This window comes from Geotrypetes seraphini, chromosome 11, assembly GCF_902459505.1.
Source record: "Geotrypetes seraphini chromosome 11, aGeoSer1.1, whole genome shotgun sequence".
Taxonomy (NCBI): Eukaryota; Metazoa; Chordata; class Amphibia; order Gymnophiona; family Dermophiidae; genus Geotrypetes; species Geotrypetes seraphini.
Genome location: NC_047094.1, coordinates 65623898 through 65649748, shown reverse-complemented (window position 1 = coordinate 65649748; position 25851 = coordinate 65623898). Strand labels below are relative to the sequence as shown.

General features: G+C 45.2%; 1 protein-coding gene across 1 annotated transcript in view; it reads right to left on the bottom strand.

Annotated features, from left to right (window-relative positions):
* The window catches only part of PDIA2 (protein disulfide isomerase family A member 2), a 54449-nt gene extending 30863 nt beyond the window's left edge, over positions 1 to 23586 (bottom strand). The window contains exons 1-3 of the mRNA XM_033962584.1: positions 23295 to 23586; positions 8058 to 8264; positions 4659 to 4792 (exon numbers count right to left, since the gene is read on the bottom strand). Of these exons, the coding sequence (XP_033818475.1) occupies positions 4659 to 4792; positions 8058 to 8264; positions 23295 to 23586 (633 nt within the window). The remainder of the gene's footprint in view (positions 1 to 4658; positions 4793 to 8057; positions 8265 to 23294) is intronic.
* Positions 23587 to 25851: the final 2265 nt, after the last annotated feature.

The window sequence follows — 25851 nt, the reverse complement described above, 5'->3', positions numbered from 1 at the left end:
TTAAGCACGCGAGACAGACGCGTGCCGACAAACGAGACCCGACAATTCAGCGCAGGACTTATCGCACCAAAGAAAAACCTCTTTTAAGAAGGGCTCTGACGGGGGGGTGTGTAGGCCCCACCCCTGACGATCGCAGCAGGAGGGTGCCCAACCCCACCTGCTGGACCCCCCCCAATTAACCCACCCCCCGGAACTCCCACTCAGGCTTACCTGCAAGTTGGTCGGACGGGTCCTTGCACTGTCCAGCCAGCAGCCCACCCCTCCACTGCCCAACCCACAGGATCCTAGGGCCTGATTGGCCCAGGTGCATAAGGCCCCTCCCGCTATAGGAGGGGTCTTAGGTGCTTGGGCCAATCAGGCCCTAGCATCCTGTGGGTTGGGCAGGAGTGGGGCAGGGTGGGCCCGCCTCGTTTGGACAGAGGCGGGCCTGCTGGCTGGATGGGGGGAGGACCCATCCGGCCAACTTGCAGGTAAGCCCAGGGGGGGGTTTCCGGGGGGGGGGGTTTCATTGAGGGGGTCTGGCAGGTGGGGTTGGTATCCTCCTGCCAGTGATCTTCGGGGGGGCTGTTGGGGGGTCCGGCAGGAGGGGTTGAGTACCCTTCTGCCAGTGATCTTTGGGGGGCGGATTCTGTCGACAGGATGGGTTGGGCACCCTCCTGCTGCGATCGTCGGGGGTGGGTGGGGTGGGTAGTATAGCGGTCGCGTCTAAACAAACCCGATTCTGTAACTGGCGTCTGCAACATGGATGTCGGTTACAGAATCGGGTTTACTTTGGGCGGGTTTTGTTCCGATTTTGAATAGGACGCCCCGGGCCATAGTGTTTAAAATTCCGGTACAAGAGTTAAAAATTAACAGTCCTACTCATTAAAGAAACATGATCACATTACAGAAGCATATCTCCAATCGCACTGGCTTCCGATCCCAGCAAGAATACAATTTAAATTCTACTGCCTACTATTTAAGACTTTATATGGAGACAGTCCAAACTACCTGATTAACCGCCTCATCCACAACACCGCAACCAGACATAGGAAAACTCACACCCCATTCTCATACCCCTCAATTAAGGAGGTCAAACGGAAAAAACTATATGATGGCCTCCTGGCCACTCAAGCAGCCAAACTAGACAACCAAATCGCCAATCTACTGACGGCATCCCTCGACTACAAGACTTTTAGAAAAGAAATAAAGACCATACTCTTCAAGAAAACTCTGAAAAAAGAAATAATACCGCAAGTCTCAAACTCCACCTCTCACTAAAGCCAACTACCCCAAACAAATAACCTTACCCATTTCTTACTCTCTTTGAAAATGACCAATTTTTTTTTTTTTTTTTGTAAGTTCTTGTTGTAATACATCTTGGATAATTCTTTTGTAATCCGCCTTGAACTGCAAGGTAATGGCGGAATAGAAATCCCTAATGTAATGTCCTATGTTGTCCTGAAAAGGACACTCAAGGATTAAATGCATCTCTGAATTAAAAAGTTTTTAATTTAGATTTGAACCGATCCAATGATGGTTCTTCTCTTAGATCCAGTGGAGCAGCATTCCAAAGAGATGGGGCAGTTACCGAGAAGATAGATGTATGTAATGTATATACAGTCAAACCTTGGTTTGCGAGTAATGCTGTTTACGAGGTTTTGCAAGACAAGCAAAGCATTCTCGCAAATCGTGACTCACAAACTGATTTGCGAGCATCGCTCCCCCTGCCCGCAAATGCCCCCCCCAAGAACCGGCATCACCCCCTCCCCCCGTTCGAACCAGCATCTCCCACCCGAATAGAAGCCTTACCCTATCTGGCACCGGTACGCAGCCCACAGGACGTGCCGGTGAACGAAGGTCCTTCCTCTTGCCTGGGCCCTGAGCATCTGTGCATGCTCAAGGCCTTCTGGTTCTCGCTCTCTCCGAGATTCTCAGAAATGTGTGCCGGTGCCAGATGTGGTAAGGCTTCTGTTTGGACGGGCGGGGGATGCCAGTTCACGTGGAAGGGGGTGTTCGTGAGCGGGGGGGAGTGATGCCGGTTTGTGCAGTGGGTGTGGGGGTGGAGCAGCGCGGTGGCCTCAGGGGGGGGAACCAATCAAGCGAGTTTCCTTTACTTCCTATGGGGAAATTCGCTTTGATATACGAGCAATTTGGTTTACGAGCATGCTTCTGGAACGAATTAGGCTCGTAACCAAGGTTCCATTGTATATGGTTAAGACAAGGAATGGATGGAAGGTGAGTTGAAGAACGTAGGGCTCTTGAGTGATTATAGGGGATCAGAAATCTATTTATGAATCCTCTTCCCAATGCTCAGCCCTCACAAACTCAGAGATGAACATTGGAGAGATATAAAGAATTTTTCCAGGGAAATTCACTGCATTTCTTCTGGTCTCTCATGGTCACTGCAGCTTTGCAATATAGACACAGGTTTGGAGATCATAGTTTCTCTCCTTTAACAAGAAGCACCAACCTTCATTATTTCATCCTTCTCCTTTTCCCTTCCCACACTAAAGGGTGCATTTGCTTTTCCAATTTCCACAAGTATGTTCTGAAATACCGATTGACATTTTTTAATACATAAAAGTTCATTTTTGCACAATCATCATTTTCAGAGCGTCAGTTCATTCCATTCCATCTCTAACTCCTCCCCTGCCTTTTGCACTAGAGATACTAGAGGTGTTTTGTGTGTCTAAGTGCTTTGAAAATGAGCCTTGCTATTTTACATTTGGACTTAGCTTTTATGATTAATGTGATACAGATGTCAATGTAGGCTATTCAAATTTGTCTAATTCATCAATATAATTATGTTATTTTGATGTTTAATTTGTATCCTCATTTGTCTTGTGATTCAGCTTGAGTTAGTATGCTAGTGAAGCAGAATATAAATGCTATGATTAAAAGTAAATTCAATTAAAGAGCTAATCTAACTGTGCTTGTAAATTAACCCCCAGTATTACACGCTACAGTTTGCAAAAGTTGGGCCAGTCCATGAAAGAAGTGCCACAGTGATGGGGAGCCTGGGTCCTCCACCAGAAAGTCAGGAGGAGCTAGCCCTGGCCATCAAAGAAGTAGCATAATAGTGTAGACCCCCACCATCAAAATGATGAAAAGGAGGTGGGCTCACAGAAGAAGCAGAACACTGGCAAGGAGCCCAGGCTACAAGTGAGCCTAAGATTTAATATATTGTACCTTCAGATAGAAATCTAAGCATAATACACCATGTTTTTTTATTTTAAAAGTATTATTTGGGTTTCACACATACATGTACTGGATGTTTATTTTGTATTAACATCACTTCCTCTGATGTCACTTCCTAGTCACGGGACCCCGAAGTAATGTCAGAGGGGAGCGCCAAGGCTGGTGTGAGCAGCAGGTTGAAGCTGTTGCTTGTGCTGGCAAAGAGCTAGAGTAGTGTATCTCAAAGTGTGTGCCTCCTGAGATTCCAAGTGTGCTGCGGCACACTGAGGAGGAAGAGAGGCGCTGGCCAGCTGACTTCCCTGTTTGGTACAGCGCCAGTGCGGCCCGATTCGCCAAAAGCCTGCATGTTTTCCCCTTCTCTCTAGCGTCCTCCGGCTTTCCCCCTGGCCTCCCAGTTTCACCTTTAAAGCTAATTACAGCAGCCTGCAGAGGATTGCCGGTAGGTTAAATGATTTTATTTTCAATATAGTGATTGAAATGTGTCAGTTTTGAGAATTTATATCTGCTGTGTATATTGTGTGTATATGAAAAATGAATGGAAAAAATTGCATTACAATTAGTAAAGGGGGCGTGATCTGGGGCAGAGCTTGGATGAGCCTAGGGCGGAGCTTGGGAGGTCTGTGGTTGGGGTACTCAGTTGATATTTGTTAGACTTAGGGGGTACTTAGCTTGAAGTAGTCTAGAAACACTGCTATAGGCAATCAGCTGGCGCCAGTGCCTCTCCTTCTCTCCGGCTCTCTTCCCTGCTGGCACCCCCTACTGGCGTCTCAGGGCCCATCTGCAAGGCCTCTGCACATGCGCGGACATCGATGTGATAATGTCACGAATATGCGTGATGTCATCACGGCGACGTCTGCACACTTCTGGGTGCCACAAGCCATGGCCACTACTTTTAGTGTGTCCCGGCTCGAGAAAGTTTGAGAAACACTGTGGGGGGGAAGTGAAGGAGGGTGCACAGGGGGCTGGGCTGCCCCCCCCCCCCCCCCGTACTAGTACATGTATAGTAAATTGATCTCATACATAATCGTTGTGGAAATCTTGGACACCCAATTGGGTTGTGGTCCTCGAGGACTGTGTTGCCCACCCATTTTAAATGCTTATGTTTCTGAAATGAATGCTCTTGTTACATGTAACCAGCAAATAAATGTCCATTTCTCTGTATATTTTAAGAACAGCCTGTACGTTGGCAGATCCTGTTCTAAAATGCTAGTGAAACTTGAGTTGTCCTGAACTAGGCATCTCAATTCTCATTCTAAAATGCTGCTCTAAATACCAAGATCTACAGCACTGATTCTACCTAAATATCAACTCATTTTATACTGAGACTTAATGGAGCATGTACCCAGACGTCTAACACTTGGTTTTTGTATGTTAGCAAGTTTTGGCTTTCTTAGTCTTCAAATTGGTATTTCCAAAGCACCTCACATTTCAAAGCCATAAACCACAGTAACTGGCCTTTTCATGAATTAGTCACCTACCTTAAAGAAACCAATGGCAACCAGTTCCTGAGAGTTAATGAGCTGCTCTGCTCTGACTTCCTCTTCAAGTAAAATGGCACTTGGGCCTTTCTGTCTCTGCATCCACTTCACAATTCCTCCTGAGTCACTTCGTCCTGTGAAAATTAATAGGTACAGTGAGAGCTCAGACTAGTTTACTGTCTATCTGCTGAAGAAGAGCTCCACCTCTGTACAAGAAAGAGTTTTATCCTTGGGCCAGGTGAACATTGAGAACTATGTAGTCTGAAGATTTACTTTTTTTTTTTTTTTTTTAGAAAAGCTGATGCAGAGGAGCCATATGTGTGGAAAGGGAAGGAAAAAGAGGATGGAAGACAGATGGTTCCTTCCAATGATGTGCCTAGGGTTGCTGGACTGAGGGGGAAATAATCCTGCCTCATTCACCTCATTGTTTATCTCCACCCAGCCACTGACCCATCGCATGAAAAAAAAATGTGCATGCACCTGGCCAGTCCTTAGAGGGAGCATTGTAGCTGGTGGGCATTAGAATCACTTGGTCACTAGCCTGCCTGGTATAAAGGTGGTGTTTTTCACATGTCACCTAGGTAAGATTTTTAGACATATACAGAAAAGCAGTCAGCTGTCGTGGGGCATGTGGGGCCCAAAGACATAAGAAAATTGTGGGAGGAAGCTTCTGGAAGCCACATGTAGGCTATGATGTAAATAGTTTAAATCCAGAACCTCCCAGGGTAATATTCTCAGAAATGCTCTCTTATTCCACATGGAGGTCCAAGATGCAGGCAGATTCCTCAATGAAATGAATGAAATGGTGGTGCAGGAAAGAGGGATTTAGATTTATTAGGAACCAGGAGGCAACAATATGGGGAAGGAGGAGCCTATTCCACAAAGTTGAGCAATCACCTTAAAGAGTAAAGGTGATAGCACAAGCAGCAGGCTGGAGTAACTGCTCACGCTGGCGAAGATTTAAAGAGGTACAGGGGGCGTGGAAGGGAGGAGGCGAGTATGGTGTGCGGGGAACAGAGACATACCAGCATCCCCACCAAGATGGCACCTGGGGTGGTTCGCCCCCATCCCCCCTTACTATGCCACTGGGGGCAATGAAGTATTAAATGACTTGCCCTGAGTCACAAGGAACTGCAGTGAGAATTGAACTCACAACTAGGGTTACCATACAGCTCCAAAAAAAGGAGGACTGATTGAGAAATCCAGGTTTTACTTCCATTGCTTTCAACAGAAGTAAGACCCAGATGTCTCTGTCTGTCATCTTTGCTTCCATTGCTGTCAATGGAAGTAAAACCAGAATATTACTATACCGTGTTATGTTTTATTATGTATGTAAACTTGTAACCTGTTCGGAGCTCTTCTGGGAGGACAGGATATAACTCCAAATGAATAAATCTGTCCTCCTTTTTTTGGAGTTATATGGTAAGCCTATTCACAACCTCAGGCAGGGCCGATTTTAGGGAGGGGCAAACAGGGCAGCTGCCCTGCGTCCCAAAGCTCCAGGGGACCCCATGTTCTGGGCATTTCACTCTGATGCCATCTGGGCATTTCGCATCTGATGCTAAACCAGATGGCAATAACAAAGAAAGAAGCTTTGGGGCCTTCCTTCTTGCCTGCATCATTATTCATTATAGGCTCTTTTGATCTAGATCCCGCCGCCCTTCTGAAGTGACTTCCTGTTTATGAGGGGCGGGATCAAGACCGGCAGAGGATATAGCGAATAGCGATGCAGGCAAGAAGGAAGCTCCGGTGGCCTCTGACTTTGATATTGCCGCCCGGTTTAGTAGGACCAGGGCCAAAGGCAGGGCTAATGACGATCAAATGTTGGAAGAGGCAAAGAATGTGGATTGGGGGCCAGTGCTAAATAAGGGATGGAAAGAATGGGAATATGCTTGCTTGGGGTTAGAAGGAAGACAGTGATCATGAAAGGAGTAAGGCGATAGATGAGAGATGCTGGATTAACACGAGGAAGAGAGGAGCAGTACTGGAATGGGATGGGGGAAGATGGTGGGCTGGCTGGCTTAGGAAAGGGAAGAAAGAAGCTGCTAGATCAGATAAGGAGAACAAAGAACATGGGAGAATTCTGGACATGTAGTTCTAGGGTAAAGAAAAAAAAAATGGACATGGAATGAGTAGGAAGACGGATGGGAGATGCTGAACATGGGGTGGAGACAGTAACAAGACAAAAGGGCAGTGGCATAGTAAGGAAGGGGAAGGGGAGGTGAGGGGGGTACAGCACCCTGGGCGCTGTCTTTGTGAGGGGCGCTGGCACTTCTCCTCCTCTCCACCCCCCCCCTCAAGTTCGCCGTGCGAGCAGCATCAGTTCCCTTCTGACATCATGTCCTGTCGCGGGACCAGAACACAAAAAATTCTTCCACATCAACCAACTAAAACACTCTTCAAAAAATAAATGAAAAACAAACAAACCCCAAAACAGATTTTATTTGCTCATAAAGCTAAAATGAAAACATCACCAAAGATGTCAAACATCACATCTCATGAAGTTTTAATCATCACACAGGTCCTTCTAGATTTTTCAAAATCTAGATTGTTCAAAAACTGCAAGGCCCTGTAGTAGGGGTTATATTTAGGGAAGAAAAGGATGGAGGAAGTGAGGCAGACAGTTTAAGAGATGAGAGATATAGGAAACAGGGCTCCAGCAAGCAGAAAAGGCAATGTGGATATATGTATTTACAGTATAATGTATATATATTTAAATCATATTTTTATAGCACTACTAGATGTACACAGCACTGTACACACATTATATGCAGCTACATGCTCTGTTCCTGGTGGGCTCACAATCTAAGGCAGGGGTCTCCAAAGTCCCTCCTCGAGGGCCGAATCCAGTCAGGTTTTCGGGATTTCCCCAATGAATATGCATGAGATCTATTTGCATGTACTGCTTTCAATGCATATTCATTGGGAAATCCCGAAACCCTGACTGGATTCGGCCCTCAAGGAGGGACTTTGGAGACCCCTGATCTAAGGTATTTTTTTATTGTACCTGGAGCAATGGAGGGTTAAGTGATGTGCTCAGGGTCACACAAAGCTCCCGTAGGATTTGAACCCAGCTCCCCAGGATCCTAGTCTGATGCACTAACCATTAGGTTTCTCCTCCTGAGAGGGATGTAGGCAGGGTGTTGGGGACAGGAAGGGAAAAAGATCAAATTGAAACTATACATTCTTTGACTATTTGATATCAAGTAGCCTTAGAATGGAAATCTCTCTGACAAGATGTTTTCTTAGAAATGGATTATATGAGGTTAGAGGGTAAACAAAAACTTGGTTTTTAAAAAATATTTTCATTTCTAATGCATTCATATGTAATTCCTAGTATTGTACTAGTTCCTCTTAATCTTAATGGTATATAAGAATTTGCATTGTACTGGATTGTACCTGTGTAAGCAATGGGATTTGTTCTGTTCCCATCTCTGAAAAACTTAAGGGCGGGGTAGCCATTAATGTTAAACTCCTCTAGTAGGTCTCTCTCCTCTTGCCCATCCACTTTAGCGAGTCGCAAATCAGTGGACACCTCCATTAGGATTTGAGCAGCTTTAGTGTACTCTGGTGCCAGGGCCTGGCAGTGATTGCACCAAGGAGTGTCTGCAAACCAGAAAATGAAAAGAGCACGTATCAGAAAACAGCCACTGCCTAGTGCCTGGGGCTATACCGAGGACCAGATTAAAGATCTTGGCAAAACAGTACCAAAGCCTGTCAATCTTTCCTCTTGAACGGTTTTGAAACACTGCATCTCTTGTCCAAAGGCTTAATTTCCTGCGATCTCAGGATCACAATAAAGGCCCTATCTAAAACAAAATGCTAATATAGAAACCTTCCATTTTGAAATTAAAGAGCAATGTTAGGGCCAGCCTTAAAAGTTTTCTATACTGTTCGCCCCAGGGGAGCTCAGAATGATTTATGTGAGTTTATTCAGGTACTCAAGCATTTTTCACTCTGTCCTGGTGGTCTCACCGTCTATTTAACGTACCTGGGGCAATGAGGGGGATTGAATGACTTGCCACAAGGAACAGTGTGGGTTTGAACCCACCGCCTCAGGGTGCTAAAGCTGTGGCTTTGGCCACTGTGCCACACTTTCTCCCCCGAATATATGCTGCAGTGGTATAGTAAGGTGAGTGCGGGAACACGGTCTTCCTAAGGGAACGGCCCTCCCTCCTCTTCTCCGCCCCACGCACCTCTCCTTGCCACACACACCCCCCTTGCCTTCCCCCGTACCTTTTTCACTTCCCCGGCACTCTCTCTGACGTCACCTCCGGGACCCGTGCCTAGGAAGTGACATCAAAGGGCGAGCTGACACCGACGTGGGCAAGCCACTCATGCCGGAGAAGTTAGAAAGGTATAGGGAAAGGGTAGGGGGTACACATGCGGCAGGGGAGGGGCTCTACCCTCCCGGGCGCCGCTCACCCTTACTATGTCATTGCTATGCTTTACTTCATTGTGGGAGAAAATTAAGTTGTAGTTTACTCAGAATTAGAGAATGACACGGTGAAAAAATTGGTCCCCGTCACCGCCCCGTCCCCGTCTCACCATCCTCTGCACCGCCCCGTCACCGCCATTCCCTTCACCGCCCCGTCACCGCCACTGCCACCCCATTCACCGCCCCGTCACCGCCACTGCAACCCCATTCACCGCCCTGTCACCGTCACCGCTGCATACATAAAAGCCTCAAATGGGTACGATTTTATATACTTTTCTTTATTTACGTATAAAGGAAACATTCTTTAAAACTTTAAAACTTAGTTAAATATTAGTTAATAACTATACAAAAACAAACACGACATGTACTTTTAATGCTTACCATGTTAGCCTACATGGTAAGTAGACGCGGCCGCTGTACCTAATCGCGGCAAAGATCTCCCTGCCGTGATTAGCATAGTGACCGCGGCTACGGCTGCAAGTCTCCCCTCCCCCCAGCGATCACGGCAGGAGGGCACCCAACCCCTCCTGTAGACCCCCCCAACGGCCCTCCCGACAATCGCAGCAGAAGGGTACCCAACCCCTCCTGCCGGTCCTCCCAATGGCCTCCCCTAAGATCGCCGGCAGGAGGGTACCCAACCCCTCCTGCTGGACCCCCCCCCAACGAACCCTCCCACCCCGGAACCCCCTTAGTCTTACTTTCCAAGTTGGACCGGACGGCTCCTCACACGTATGGCCAGCAGGCTTGCCTCCATCCAAATGAGGCGGGCCCGCCCCTACCCTGCCCAACCCACAGGATCCTAGGGCCTGATTGGTCTAGGCACCTAAAGCCACTCCCGCTATAGGAGGGGCCTTAGGTGCTTGGGGCCAATCAGGCCCTAGGATCCTGTGGGTTAGGCAGGGGAGGGGAGGGGCGGGCCCGCCTCATTTGGACGGAGGCAGGCCTGCTGGCCAGACGAGCGAGGAGCTGTCCGGTCCAACTTGGAAAGTAAGACTAAGGGTGGTGTTTCGGGATGGCGGGGTTTGTTGGGGAGGGTCCGGCAGGAGGGGTTGGGCACCCTCCTATTGGCGATATAGGGGCTGTTGGGGAGCTGGCAGGAGGGGTTGGGCACCCTCCTACCAGTGATCAAAGGGGGGGCTGTTGGGGAGCTGGCAGGAGGGGTTGGATATCCTCCTGCTGCGATCGTCGGGGGGCTGTTGGGGTAGGCAGGAGGGGATGGGGTACCCTCCTGCCGCGATCGTTGGGGAGGGCTGGTTCTGTCGGCATGAAGGCTGAGCACCTTCCTGCCGGCGATCGTCGGGGGGTGGGGCGGGTTCTATTGGCAGGAAGGGTTGATCTGACAAAATGAGGAGCACGGTGAAACACAGGTAAATAGCGGTTCCTAGAAGGGGGTACATTGGCCTGCGGGACAAATCTTTTCACCGTTTTTGCGGGGCGGTGAAAACTTTGTCCCTGTGTCTGCGGCGATTTGGCTTTGGAGTCTCCATAACCCCGCAGCCAAACCGCAGCCACGCCGCAGCTGCCTGCGGGATCGCTCCCCGTGTCATTCCTCTACTCAGAATCTATGACAAATGATGAAGATGTGAGGGGCAGCTATGTTTGGTCCTATCCACTTCTGTGCTTCCTTACTGGGTGCAAGATGTGATTATTGTTCACATCTCCTTTTACACTTCCATCTCAAACAGAACTGGGGCTGAGATCTGATGCCATGAGACTTCATGTGCAACATATGGGGGTTCCAAACTAGAGAATGACATGGGGACAATTTTTTCTCCATCCCGTTCAAGCAAGTTCTTTTCCTGTCCCTGCCCCTGCAAGCTCTGTCCTCATCTGCACAAGCCTCAGACACTTTAAAATCCTGTGTTCGAGGCTTGTGCGGTTAAGGCAGAGCTTACGGGAGTGGGGTGGGGACAGAGACAGTGACAAAACTCACGGGGCCATGACAGGGAATTGAGTTCCTGCAGGGACGGGGACAAATTTGTACCCGTGTCATTCTCTATTCTAAGTTCCCAACTCACTTTAGTCTAGAAATAGCAACAACAGTTCTTAGCCTGGGATGATGGACCAGGGCTTCTTCTGGAACTCTATATTCATGACCCCTCAGATCTGGCAACTTGGCATCACTGTTACACAGTGTTGTCCCTCTTCCCCTCATCTTCCTCCCAACTCACAACGAGGTTCCTTTTGGAATCCTGTAATCCTGACCCTTATAATCTGGCTACTTGGTGTCACTGTTGTACATTGGTGGCCATCTTCCCCTCCCCTCAACTTACACCGGGGCTCCTTTAAGAATTCTGTAGTCCTGACCCCTATGATCAGGCCACTTGGTGTCAACATTGCACAATGACATTGATAAAGAAAAGGCTGAATTGCTTAACAAATATTTCTGTTTTGTGTTCACGGCTGAAGCGCCGGGAGCAGGACTGCAGAAGACAAATACAAAATAGGGATGGAGGAGTGGTAGACCCTAATCGGTTTTCTAAGGGTTGTGTTTGTGAGGAGCTAGCTAAATTATTATTTATTTAAAATTATTTATAACCCATCTATCTACAAATCTATGACAAAATTAAAGGTAGACAAAGCAATGGGGCCAGATGGTGTACATCCGAGGGTGCTGAAGAACTTAGGAAAGTTCTGGAGGCTATGCTAATTGACCTTTTCAATGCTTCTCAAGAGTCAGGAGTGGTACCGGAGGACTGGAGAAGAGTGGATGTGGTCCCTCTACCCAAAAGTGGAAGTAAGAAAGAGGTAGAGAGTTACAGGCTGGTAAGTCTGACTTCTGTGGTAAGCAAATTAATAGAAACACCTTTAAAAAAGAGAATGATAAAGTTTCTGGAATCCAGTGGAATGCAGAACCAGAGGAAACATGGATTCACTAGAGGTAGGTCTTGCCAGACAAATCTGAACAATTTCTTTGACTGGGTGACCAGAGAATTAGATAGAGAGAGTGCGCTAGATGTGGTGTATTTAGATTTTAGCAAAGCCTTTGACAGTGTCCCCCCCAGGGCGTCTAATAAATAAATTGAATGTCCTCGGAATGGGCTCCAAAGTGATGGGCTGGGTCAGGAACTTGTTTAGTGGAAGGCGACAGAGGGTAGTTGTTAATGGAGATCACTCTGTGGAAAGGGGTGTTACCAGTCGTGTGCCTCAAGATTCTATTCTTGGGCCTGTTCTTTTAAACATTTTTATAAGCGATATTTCTGAAAGGCTGTTGGCTAAGATTTGCCTCTTTGCAGAAGATGCCAAAATCTGCAATAGAGTAGACACGCCGGATGGTGTGAATAACATGAAGAAAGACCTGGCGAAGCTTGAAGAATGGTCTGGAATTTGGCAGCTAAAATTTAAAGCTAAGAAATGCAAGGTCATGCATTTAGGCTGCAAAAACCCGAGGGAATGGTACAGTTTATGGGATGAAGAACTTATGTGCATGACAAAAGAGTGGGACTTAGGTGTGATTGTATGTGATTATCTTAAGGTGGCCAAATAGGTTGAAAAGGTGACGGTGAAAGCTAGAAGTGGGAGCATTTTCTTGTGCTGGTCTGGACACTTGAAATTATATACCCTTTTATATTAGAAAATAAAAGGTTGTAACTGTTTTAAAGAAGCTTTTGAAGAGATATCTCTTTTGCAAAATGAAATATGAGTACGGAGCACTTATCTGCTTATTTTGTTTGATACGTGGATGAAATTTATGTGTCAGTATTTATGGTTGTTTTTGTAATACTTACTGTGAATGTATTACTAAATAAGCTATAAACTATAGAAGGATGTTATGGTGTATAGGGAGAGGTATGGCCAGTAGGAAAAAGGAGGTATGACAAAATTAAAGGTAGACAAAGCAAAGGTAGACAAAGCAATGCCCCTGTATAAGACTCTGTGTTACCTCTTCAGTCTCCAGGCTTTTGGAAGCTGCCAGAAAAGAAGAGGTGGTATTGGGAGGCAGATTTGCTAGAGAGGTACTCACATGGTCATGGGGCTGTGTACCTATGAGGGCTAGAGAAACCAGAGATGTTTATTCCAGAATAGTTTGAGACACAAGCCTCCATGGCCAACCCCTATACTGTATGTTGATCCGAAAACTCCTCTATTTATTTATTTATCCCTGTAAGAGTCTTCATGCTCCCCTCCATGATATGCCCTGAAAGCCTGTTGTGAGCCAGACACACGTACACAGGCCCACATTTACCTATGTGCAAAAAGGGGGCAAATACTCTGTGCCCTGCCAATCAGGAGGCCCATGGTAAACTCTACCTAGAAGAATGCAAGACTGCCATGCCACTGCTGTCATTCTTCTCTGGGTCCTCTGATGCAGGATATGGACCCGTATTTTATAAGTGCTGACAGCTTCACTTCGAGCTTGAGTTGTGAAAGGAACATAGACTTCTTTTTCTTGTGGTTGTAGTTCAAGTTTTGTTTGGTTATTACCACGGTGGCAGCAGCCACAAGGTAAATGTACAGCGCTGCGTACGCCTTTCAGCGCTATATAGGGGAGAGTGTGGCGCAGTGGTTAAAGCTACAGCCTCAGTCTCCTGAGGTTGTGGGTTCAAACCCACGCTCTCCTTATAACCCTGGGCAAGTCACTTAATCCCCCCATTGCCCCAGGTACATTAGATAGATTGTGATCCCGCTGGGACAGACAGGGAAAACTGCTTGAGTACCTGAATAAATGCATGTAAACCATTCTGAGCTCCCCTGGGAGAACGGTATAGAAAATTGAATAAATAAATAAAAGTGATAAATAGTAGTAGTAGGCTCCAGTGAAGTACAGTATTTGGGTCAGGAAGTCCTGTCTAAGACCCCCATAAGCAGATAAAACAGTCTTGCATGTACATAAAGGGCTTATAAGCCTTTTTTTATTTTGGAATGTAGGATAAAAAACAAACTAGGCTGGTACAATGAGGGGTATGTGTTAAAAATAATAGAACAGAGAGAAAATATAGGGCTTGCTTTTTAGGTCAGTAATGTGTACTGTGTGGATCTTGAATGACGCAAGGTGCAGCAATAACCTTGAGTGAATGGTAGCACCTGCTGGTTCTTCCACCTTGATAAAGGTATGTATGGGCAAACACCTTTATCGCAGTCACTGCTGAGGAAAGAGTTCTTCCTTATCAGTGCCTCTTACTGACCTACTCAATATCTCTCCTCTCTTATCCCTCCCTACATGCCACCTTGGGAACTCTGTTCTTCAAGTAAGCCTCTCTTGTCTATACCCTTCTCCTCTACTGCCAACTCCTGACTCCACCCCTTCTGCTGTGCTGTGCCATATGCCTGGAACAACCTACCTGAACCAGTATGCCAGGCTCCATCTCTGTGGTATTCAAATCCAGGCTCAAAGCCCACTTTTTTGAAACTGTGTTTGGGTCCCAACACTTCCTACTTGTAATACACTATAGCTGTATCTCATTCCCTCTGTAGCCCCCACCCACTTTAACGCTTCCTACCTTTCTATCCCCCTTCATGAGCAGCATATATTGATCTACCCTGTGTGTCTGTCATAATTAGATTGTAAGCTCTTTCGAGCAGGGACTGTCTCTTGTGTGTTTAATGTACAGCACTGCCTACATCTGGTAGCCCTATAGAAATAATAAATTGTAGTCGTAGTAAAGATCATGAACCTGTGTTCTGGCTCAGGCTGCAACCTACACACTGTAATACAGGAGACTTGAATTTAGATTGCCAGTTCAATAGGTACCACTATCCTGTTGCTTTCTGGAGTGGAGGAATAGTCTAATGGTTAGTGCAGTGGCTTGGAGAGCTGCATTTGATATCCACTGCAGCTCCTTGTGACTCTGGGCAAGTCACTTAACCTTCCATTGTTCCAGGTGCAAAATAAGGTCCTGTATATAACATATAAACAGCTTTGACTGTAGACACAGAAAGGTGGTATATCTAGGGTACATGTGTCAAACACAAGGCCCTGTGGGCCAAATCCAGCCTGAATGGCTGTTTTATGTGGGCCACGGGCATGCTCCTGAACTTCCCCTTCTAACAGCTGAGCATGTTTTCCCTCTTGCGCCGGTCCAATGTTACCATCATGCTGAAAAATCTGTCGGCCTCAGCAGCGATTAAGCAATGTTATCCATGGCTCCCTTTCCTGCTTTCCGTCTGCCGTGGTCTACCCGGACAGAAACAGGAAGTTGCGTGTCATTGGAAACAGACCATGGCAGATGGAAAGCAGGAAGGGGAGCCGTGGACAACGTTGCTGAATCGCTGCTGAGATCAGCAGATTTTTCAGCTTGATGGCTTTATCAGACTGGCGCAGGAGAGAAGACATGCTGGGCTGTGAAGAGAGAGAGAGAGAGAGAGAGAGAGATGAAGGGAGAGAGGTTGGACCTGGGGTGGTGTGGAGGAAGAGGGAAAGAGATAATTGACGTGAGAACTGTTGGGAAGAGAAAGGGAGAAATGGTAGACCTGGGGGGGAGAGGGAGGGAGGCAGGCAGGGGGAGAGATGGGATGGGGGCAGTTGGGAAGAGAAAGGGAGAGAAATTGGATCTGGGGATAGAAGGGAGGGAGAAATGTTATGCTTGGGGGTGGAAGGGAGAGAGAGATGCAGCATCTGTTTTTTTTCCCTTCCATCTCATTATTCAGCATCAAGGGGGGAGGGAAGAAGAACAGAAAATAGAGGGAGCAAAATGTTGGACCAAGGGGAGAGAGGAGGAGAGATGTGGTAATGGGGAGTAGATAGAAGGAAATAGGAGGCTGGGAAAGGAGTGAGATGGGAAATGGGAGAGGTAGGGACTGAGAGGAGATGGAGAATTGAGAGGTAATTGAAAATTTAAAAAGGGTGAGAAAGAGGGCAAGATTTGAGTGGACAGAGGCAAAAAAGAAAAGAAAAAGTTACACTAAACTAAATCTTAGGCTTAATATACCGCATCTTCTCTATGGGCAAGATTCACGAACCTGCCCGATCGGGACCGATCTGTGTCCGATCCGGGCAGGTCCGATGGATTCTTCAAACTCCAATATGCAGATGGGGCGATTGGAGGAACACCCTCATCTGCCGGCACGGATTGCTGGTGTGCGATCCCAACGCATCTATCTGTAGATGGTCTGTGCATGCCCATCCGAGCTGTGACTTTTTTTTTTTAACTTTACTTTATTTACTTTTTAGCCCAGCGAGCTTTAAACCCGTGGGTTAAAACCATGGGCTCGCAGGGCGTGGAAGGGCAGGAGAGATTCAGGGCGGCAGGCAGGAGAGATCCATGGACAAGCAGGCCAGGGCAATGATTCAGAGCAGGCAGGAGAGATGGGGGAAGAGCAGGGTGGCGATTCGGAGCAGAGCAGGCAGGAGAGATCCGGGGCAGCAGAGAGCAGTGCTTCAATGGAGTTGGAGAGTCGGAAAGCCGTTTGCGACTAGTCCCCAGCAATTGCTTTTTGGGTTGATCGGCCAGCCCATTCGGTTTTACAAATGTCGTTGGTGAATCACATCCCTCTCTACTTTGCATGTGTTTCCCCTCATTTGCATGCATGGATTGGAAGTGGTCACAGGAGAGGTTAGTGAATCAGGTCGGAGGGAAATCTGATCACAAAGGGGTTGCAAACCGATCGGTACACAATCGGTTTGCTTTGTGAATCTAGCCCTATAACAGTAGAGCTCAGCACGGTTTACAAGAAATTAGAAAGGAGAACAGATACAATATGGATTTAGAATAGTATGGAGAGGAGCGGAATTTACAACTTTGAAAATAGCCAAGTTTTCAGATGTTTTCGAAATGGTTGGAAAGAGCCCAGATTGCGCAGTTGAATAGGAAAATTATTCCATAGCTCAGTAATTTTGAAAAGTAGAGACTTCCTTAATTTAACAATGTAGGTAACACCTTTCAATGTAGGAAAGGACAATTTAAATTTTGGGGTAGATCTGGTAATGTTACAGAATTCCAAGACAGGGGAATTAAAAGAGGAAGATTGTCATGCAAGATATTAAATGTTAAGCAGGCACATTTAAAATAAACCCTGGAAATTATTGGAAGCCAATTAAGTTTTTGCAGGAGTGGAGAGATGTGATCAAATTTACTTTTTGCAAAGATCAGCCTAGCAGCAGTATTCTGGATCAGTTGAAGTCTTTGAAAGCTTTTCTTGGTCAAACTTAAATAGACCGAATTACAATAATCCAGCCTCGAAAGGATGATTGATTGAACAAGGACAGCAAAGTATTGATGATGGAAACAGGATTTCACTTTCCTCAACATATGGAGACTAAAGAAACATTTTTTTTACCAGAGAATTAAGATGGTCATTGAATGAAAGTGTTAAATCTTATAATGACACCCAGAACTTTACTTGAAAATTCAATCTGCAGTGAGAGGAGCCAAAAGGCAACAGAATGAACGAAGGTATCTGCTCTAATTTTGGGCTAAGCCAAAATAACTTTGTTTTGGACTCGTTCTGTTTCATTTGTATAGTAAGGGCCCAAGACTGAAGTTTCGTTATACATTCTATTATATTTCCAATGAGGTTAGCAAGTCTATCTCAAGGAGAACAAAGATGTCATCTGCATACGTAAATAGTGTTTTGCAGGGGATAAATGGAAAAATTTCAAAGTAGTCATGTAGATGTTGAAAAGAATAGGTGATAAAGGTGATCCCTGCAGGACTCCGCATAAAGGCTTCCAAGAAGATGACATGGTGCTGTTCATATTAACAGTATATGAGCAAGATCGTAAGAATTTTGAAAACCAGTCTGACTGTGGAATCAATACCTATCTCAGAAAGTTGGTAAATCAAAATATCATGGTGAACAATGTCGAAGGTCACCGATATATCAAATTGTAGCAAAATTGCAAACTTATTGCGCGCTTGCAATTGCTAAACCTTAGAGATAGTGAGATCAGTAGAGATTCGGTACTGAGATTAAGTCTGAATCCATGTTGGCAAGATAAAAGAATGGATAATCTCTCTAAATATGATGAAAGCTGAGCGGATATAATGGATTCTAACATTTTGGTCAGTAGAGGAATATTCGCTATAGGTCGATATCTAGACGGTGAGGATGGATCTAAGTCAGCTTTCTTCAATAGTGGGAACAGAACAATGTGACCCATCTCTGCAGAAAAAAGACCTGATGATAAGGCAGAATTAATAAGTTTGGTAAGAGATGAAATGGCCTGAGTAGGAATTTTCTCATATAGATATGAAATGAATGGATCCAGAGCACATTTGCAGGATCTTAATTTATGACACAGGTTTGCAACCTGGGTCTCAGATACAAACTCAAAGGCTGTCCAGATTCTATCTGCTGGAATTGCCATTGGATTAGTATCACCCAACACCAGAGAATTATAAGAAACTAATGATGGCAAAGAGTCTCTTATAACAGTAACCTTTTCATTAAAAAAATTTTGCTAAGTCATCCGCTATTGGGGAGGAGGGGTGTATTGACGAGCGCCAGATGTTAAACAAAGTGCTACTTTGATTGTTGGATCTGATAATTTTATCATCGTAGAAATTTTTCCTAGCATTTTTTAATGTTGCATTATAAGACCTGATACTATACCTCCATGATTGTCTGTCAGCAGGAGATCTTGACTTTTTCCATTTACGCTCCAGTGCTCGGCATTTCTTTTTCAGTTCTCTGTGATAAGGAAGGTATCAGAGAGCCTTACGAGAGTAACAGTCTTAGTCGATAGAGGAGCCAGTGAACAATAGGTGGACTCAGAAAGGTTTACCCAATTGTGCCAGTTGACTTCTGAGGCATTGGGCCTGAGAAAGCAAACCGTTTGAGAAATTGTGACCAAAATTGTTCACTCATGATTTTCTTCCGGAAGGTAATAAGTTTTGGAGTACAAGATTGAGCCCCAAGATGGGACATAAAAACAGGAAGATATGAGGCACCCAGAAAGTGATCAGACCATGGGACTTGTTCCCAATGAACATCCTCAGCTAAAGTTTTATGATCGGTAAAATCAAGAAAGCTGATATCGAGAAAGTGCCCTTTTTCATGAGTTGGAGCGGACTTAAGAGAAAAACCCAGAGAGGTGAGAAAACTGCTGAGTTCGATAACATCCTTATTAGCGTTATCATCTAAATGAAGATTAATATCAGCAATAGTCAACAATCTCTGGAATTTTAGGAAAGCACTTGTTATGGTCTCAAATATTAGTTCAGAAGATTTATTCCAAGGAATCAGGGAACGATAAAATAACAGAATACCTAATGGGTGGCAGGAGAGCTCATCATTAACAGTAGCTAGCATATATTCTAGCAATGCATCACTACCTTTTTCAAGAATCTGTACATCGAAAAATGATTTATAGAGAAGTACCAAACCACCTCCTTTCCGCAGTTTCTGGAAGAGAAAAGACCTCGATAGCCATGGGAACATAGCTCATTTCAAGTAAATAAATCATCTTTTGCAATCCACGATTCAGTAATGCACAAGAAACCAGGATCAAGATCCCCTAGTAGGTCATTTAGTATTTGAACCTTGTTGCATACTGATCTGGCATTGTAATATATTATTGGGACAGGAGTAAGACAGTCAGAGGCTAGACTAGGTAAGTTAATAATTTGTACAGGCTTTAGAGAGGCATAATTGATATCCCGGAAAGGTTTTTTTTTGAAGCTGAATGGCAAAAATCAATATGTTGGAGACAGGCATAAGGAGGGAATGGAACAAGAGAGAAGAGGAGAAAAATGGATAGCAGACACTGGAAAGAAAATTAGTAGAAGATAGACAAAAAGCAGAAAGAGAAACTGAGACCAAGATGATAGAAAAGCAAAATGACCAGACAACAAAAAGTAGAAAAAATAATTTAATTTTCTATTTTGGGATTACAATATGTCAGATTTGAAATGTGTATCCTGTCAGAGCTGGTGTTAGACAGCAAACATGAACTAGGACCTAAAAGAGCGAGGAAAAGTCTTTTTTATTTATTTTGTTTATACCACAGAGCCGGTGTGGGGGTGGAGAGGTTGTATCCCTATACTTCTCCTAAGGCCTCCTATTACGAAACTGCGATAGCAGTTTCTAGAGCGGGGAGCTGCGCTGAATGGCCTGCGCTGCTCCAGACGCTTATTGAGTTCCTATGAGCGTCGGTAGTAATGTGGGCCATTCAGCATGGCTCCCCGTGCTAGAAACTATCGCAGTTTCGTAAAAGAGGAGGTATCTTAATAAAAAATTTGGCCCGCGACTACCTGTGTTTTAGATTTTGGCCCCTTTTGTGATTTGAGTTTGACACCCCTGATATAGGGTTACCATATTTGTGAAGACAAAAAAAATGAGGACACATGACCCAATCCACACTCCACCTATTTCCTTGGTCCTCCTTTTAGTGCTTCTCACTCTCTCTCTCTCTACCTCCAACCCTCCTCCCCCACAGGGTGCTTCTCTATCTCTTTCTACTTCCAACCCCCCCTTCTCCCGTGTGTGCTCTCTTTCTCTATATCCTTCCCACCCCCAACCCCCCTCTTTGGGTGTCCCTCTCTCTCCTTCCAACCTACTCTTCTGGTGTTTCCATCTCTCCCCTCCCAGCACTACCCTACTCCATCCTCTTTTCTCCTGCACTCTCTCCTTTTTATAATTCTTCTCCAGCCATCTCTTCCTCCCTCCATGCTGTTTCCCTAGTCCCCTACCCTTAGGATTGCCAGATTTCCTATATATAAAAAGACACCTGTTCCCATCCCTTTCCAACCCCAGCCCCGTTCCATTCCACCTCCAGCTCTGCGCTGTTCTGCCCCCAGCCCCACCCTAACCCCCACACAAAACCTCCCCGAACTCAGGACCATGGCCCAGATTCACTACGGATAAGGAGTCAATCGCTGTTGGCCGATTCCTGGCTGATTTTAAAATGATTGATTCACTATCTTTTTTGCACGGGAGGGGCCTGAGGCGCCTGAACCAATCAGAATAATGTACAGAACCAATGTACAGAATAATGTCACTTACATGACTAAGTACATGTACCAGTAAAAGAGGCATAGACATGGGCGTGACTCCATTTATGTGCACAACTTACAGAATACTGTAAGTTATGCATGTCCATGCTGCATTTATACAACCTTAATTACGCCAGCTCCAAGGCTGGTATAAGTTAGGATTACCATATGGCTCCAGAAAAAGGAGGATGGATTGAGACATCTGGGTTTTACTTCCATTGCTTTTAATGGAAACAACACCCGGATGTCTCCTTTTTCCAGAGCCTTATAGTAACCCTAAAATGCAGGCTCATAAATGTAAGAAACACAAACACTGGGTTTCGCGTAACATAACATAGTATTCTATAACTGAACCTGAGTGTCCAGATACCATTACAGAAAGAATTCTCAACCCAGGCCTCTGGAAGCACCTAGCCAGTCAGGTTATCAGGATACCCATTATGAAAATAGACAAATACATTTGCATATAATGGAGGTAGTGCGTGCAAAATTCTCTCACACATATTCATTGAGAATATCCAGAAAACCTGATTGGTTAGTGTGCCATAAGGACTGGGTTGAGAACCTCTGTGTTTATAGAATAGGCTTTCAAAGGGTTGCCAGATTTTCCAATCAGAAAATCCAGACCCTTAGACCCGCCCAGTTCTACCCATCCCCACTTTATAATACCCTAATCCCGCCCCCAGTCCCACCCTAACCCCCCCCCCCATGCATGCGTGGATTTCCTCCCTGCCCGACACGATTTGAGGAGGCTTTTCAAAGTGTCGGGTTTTGAAAAGCCATCTGGGGAAATTTGGACGTCTGGTAACCCTAGGCTTTCACCATGATGGCACCTAAATGGAGGCTTTCACCAGGATGGGGCACCTAAATGGAGGCACTCACTTTTAGAATTGGTTCCTGTTTCCATTGTATAATGCTGCCTTTGCCTAGCACTGGCCAAACTGAGGTAGAAGTGGAACTCAGTTCCCTCCATCATCATGGAGCTAGCAAGCCAGTTCCTCCTTATTTTATTTAATAGTTTTCTTGAAATTTTATTAAATCTCGCTTTACTACAGAACAGCACATAACCTCTATTCACTGGATAATACAAATGTTTGTCATGAGCTAGTGCATCTGCCTCTACTTAGCATATTTCTGAGCTGAAGAAGGGTTACCTATGAAAGCTCATCATAAAATGCATTGAGTTAGTCCAATACAAAAAGGTATTATCTTATTTCCTTTGTTTTATTTCTATATACAGTATTACCTTGGAAAGTGGACTAACGGCCACCACACCATTTCACTCAAGATAGTGAGAAAAATGCTTTTAATGAACAGGCCTTGAGGCTTAGTGGAGGAGCAGCATATTATCATGTAAAGAACCTCCATTTGATTCTCTGATCAAAGACTGCTACTGTCCAGGGTGAACAGCTGTTGAAATGTATGTGTGTGTGGGGGGGGGGGGGGGGGGGAGGGGGGAGGAGAAGAGAAAGGGCAGGGAGGAATCACAGTCATTGTGTAACAGTGACACCTAGTGGCCTGTTTGGGCCTTTGCTTGCAGGTTCCAGGAATCCTGGTGCATGGCCTCCAGAGCTAAAGACTGCCACATTGCTCAAAGATGCCAAATTACTCAGTTACAGAGCCAGAGTTAGAGAGGTGCAAAAAAAAGGCCCTGAGTGCTCATGTCAGAAGGGGCTCTCATTTTGTCCAGAACTGAAAGCTGTACAGCCCTGCCCCTGCCAGCACAGCTCTAATCATTACTACTATTTATTATTTCTATAGCGTTGAAAGGTGTACGCAGTGCTGTACATTTTAACATACAATAGACAGTCCCTACTCAGAAGAGCTTACAATCTAATTTAAACAGGACATTTTGCCAGTTAACTATCATGAAAACTGATCTTTACAATTTCCTCCTTTATTTTTTCCCCAGTTTGATTTTGAGTCATCATGTATGTCCTTTCCCAATGATATACTCCATCTCTTCTTTCTAGAGTGACCTTGCAGTACAGCACCCTCTTGTGCCTGATATGCAGAATGCAATTCTCTTAGGAACTGTTTGTTATATGGCTTTCCACTCTCCCACCTAGGGATCACTATTAGTAGCCCTGCTTGCTTAACTCCTTAGAGCTCAGTGCTCCAGCAGAAGCTAGAGCCTGAGCCTGCAACAGAACCCAGGTTTCTCTACCAAAAAAATCTTTCTGAAGGTCCTGAGTGCATCTAGCTAGAAAATGATTAACATTTCTCCCCATCTATTCTAGTCTACAATGTTTCTTGTTTTCTGATATTCTCTTAAGGGGATGAGAAAGACAGATTGGAAAGGTTGTATTGTATGGTCTTACTTACAGAACTCCACTAGAAGGAATTTGATCTCCCTCAGAGCTCGAGCAAAATTGTGCTGGTTCAGAACCAGAACACCTTCTTCTTCCAGAAGTTCATCTGAAACACTCTCCTCCTGCTGCTGGGGCTTTTCTTGTTGTGCCCCATCATCCTGCTCCACTCCTGGGAGGATTTCCTTTGTTTTCTGTTCTCTTCCTGGGGAGCTCTCCTCTCCTTTCTGCTCCACTCTTGAGGAGGCATCCTCTGCTCTGACGCTAAGCAGCAATGCCAGGGAGAGCAAGAGCAGATGGGATCTCATGGCCAGTAACCTCATGCAAGACTTACTCTTACAGATCCACAGGAGAGGCAGTGAATGCAATGAGCGACCTTGCAGGAATAGATTGTGAGAAGAAAACCCAGGGCAAGAGATAAAGCCCCAACGAACTGCCTTGTGCAACTTAGGAAAGAGTGTTGTTTTGTTACTGGCTTCCAACCAAGATAACAGCCATACCAGATAAAGTAATCAATTTAACCTCTGTGTAGATAGCCAAACCTGCCATCTTATTAATAGCAAATCATATTCAACACTTTTTGCAATAAGATGTTGGAAGAGCTGCCAAAACGTTTGTTCTACTTACTTTTGAAGTTATTTTTGCTGATAATTGAATACTTTTCCTAGCCATTTAACCTTTCATTCTAAAAGTTTAACACCTAAAATGTAAGCACCATTTACACACTAAAATGAGAGAATAATAGCGCTTACAGGTAAATGTACGTTTGCACATGTGATAGCTGAGTATTCAACACTATTCTGTAATGTAATTGTCAATGTAATAATAGGCCTGATTCTGTATAGGGGAGCCAAAGTTATACACACAACTTAATTAACAAGTTAATCAGTGTCACTAATTGGAAATTAACACCTAATCAACACTAATTAGAAGTTATGCACACAACTTATTCTATAAAGTGGTGCACGTAAATTCTAGTGCGTGAATCTCAAAAGAGGGTGTGGCCAGATGAGGACTGTGGGTGGATTGTGGAATGTTAGAATACACCCAATCTGTGCACAAGATAGGCACAGGTATTTAGGCTTGGTTTTCACTTGCCTACATGGGTGCACCTAAATTTTAGTCACATATATGGGCACTAAACTTGATTCTATAAACTGCACATAGCTTTGGAGGCATTTTATAGAATTGCACTAAGTGCAGTCCTTTTTGGTACCACTTGGTCCTTAGTATATAAACACAAGGGGCTGGACACGTAGGTGGAGCATAAGCAGGGATCTCATTTACACATGTACCGTATTTTTCGTGCTATAAGATGCACCTGACCATAAGACGCACCTACCTGTAGAGGAGGAAAAAACCAAGAAAAATAAATTCTGAACTAAATGGTGTACCCTGTCCCACCACCCTGTACCCTGTCCCCCCCTCTGGTGGTCTAGTGGTAGGCCAGGACAGGGCAGGTCAGCAGGCATGCAGGCAGCCCCCCCCCCTTCGGTACCTTTTTTTAATTCTCACAAAGTCAACCCACATCACACTCCCACTATCAAACAGCACCCCCAAACACCCACACTGCTCAACAGCCATCCTAATGGACTACTAAAGAAAAAGTAACACCATTCATGCTGCAGAAGGAAAAAAGAATAGTCACTCAATACCACCAGGTCCCAAAGCAGTGTCTAGCAAGGAAGGAGAAAATAGAAAAGCAGATAGCAACACTACTTCTGTTGTGGGCCCAAAACAGAAGCTCAACAGCCATAGAACCATCCCACTGTCAATCTAGCTTAAATATACACTAAGCCTATCAGTGTGGGAGGAAACACAGTAATAGTTCACAGATTCGGCATCTCTATTGAACTGGCAAAAGCAGTCTGCAGGCTCAACCACACCACATACGCTCTCCCAAAATCAATCATAGCCGGACATACAGCAAGCCAAAACATCCATAGCATTTAAGATTAACCAGAAAGAATAACAAAACAGAAAAATATACTGCTCAGTCCACTCAAAACAGCAAAATTCTGCGCTGAAGACAACCAGAGAAGTTAAAGACATGTGAGAAACAGCATGAAAAGCCATGTAAACAAAGGCATTCGCTAGCATTTTGAAAAAAAAAAAAAAAATAATAATTCCAGCTGCAAGGCTAAGAGGCTCCATTTCTGCTGTCCGGAGATCAAGCAGACTCCTTATGCAGGGTGTTCAGAAAATCCCGCGCCGCTTCCAAAGTCTCAAAGGATCGCCAGCCAGACTCCGTGAAAAACTTTTAACACAGAAGGGTACAGCAGCATAAAATGTTACCGGCACGCGTAAAGCTAAGAGATTGGGGAGAACCTGGGGCACTTTTTCAAGAGCGCAGCTGAGTAGTCCTGAAATAGCCGAACAGGTTCTCCCTGATCTGCTCTGAGCTTTACACGCACCAAACAGGTTCTCTCTCAAAGCAGAGCAGTTCCTTGCGGCTTTTGTATTGTTTAAGCATAATTGCGTATTTTTATGATGACTGCTCTCGGCCGCTGCTTGTCTTCCATCTGCCTGCCCAGTCTGTGAGTGCGCGCCAAACGGACCTGGCCAGCGGGCAA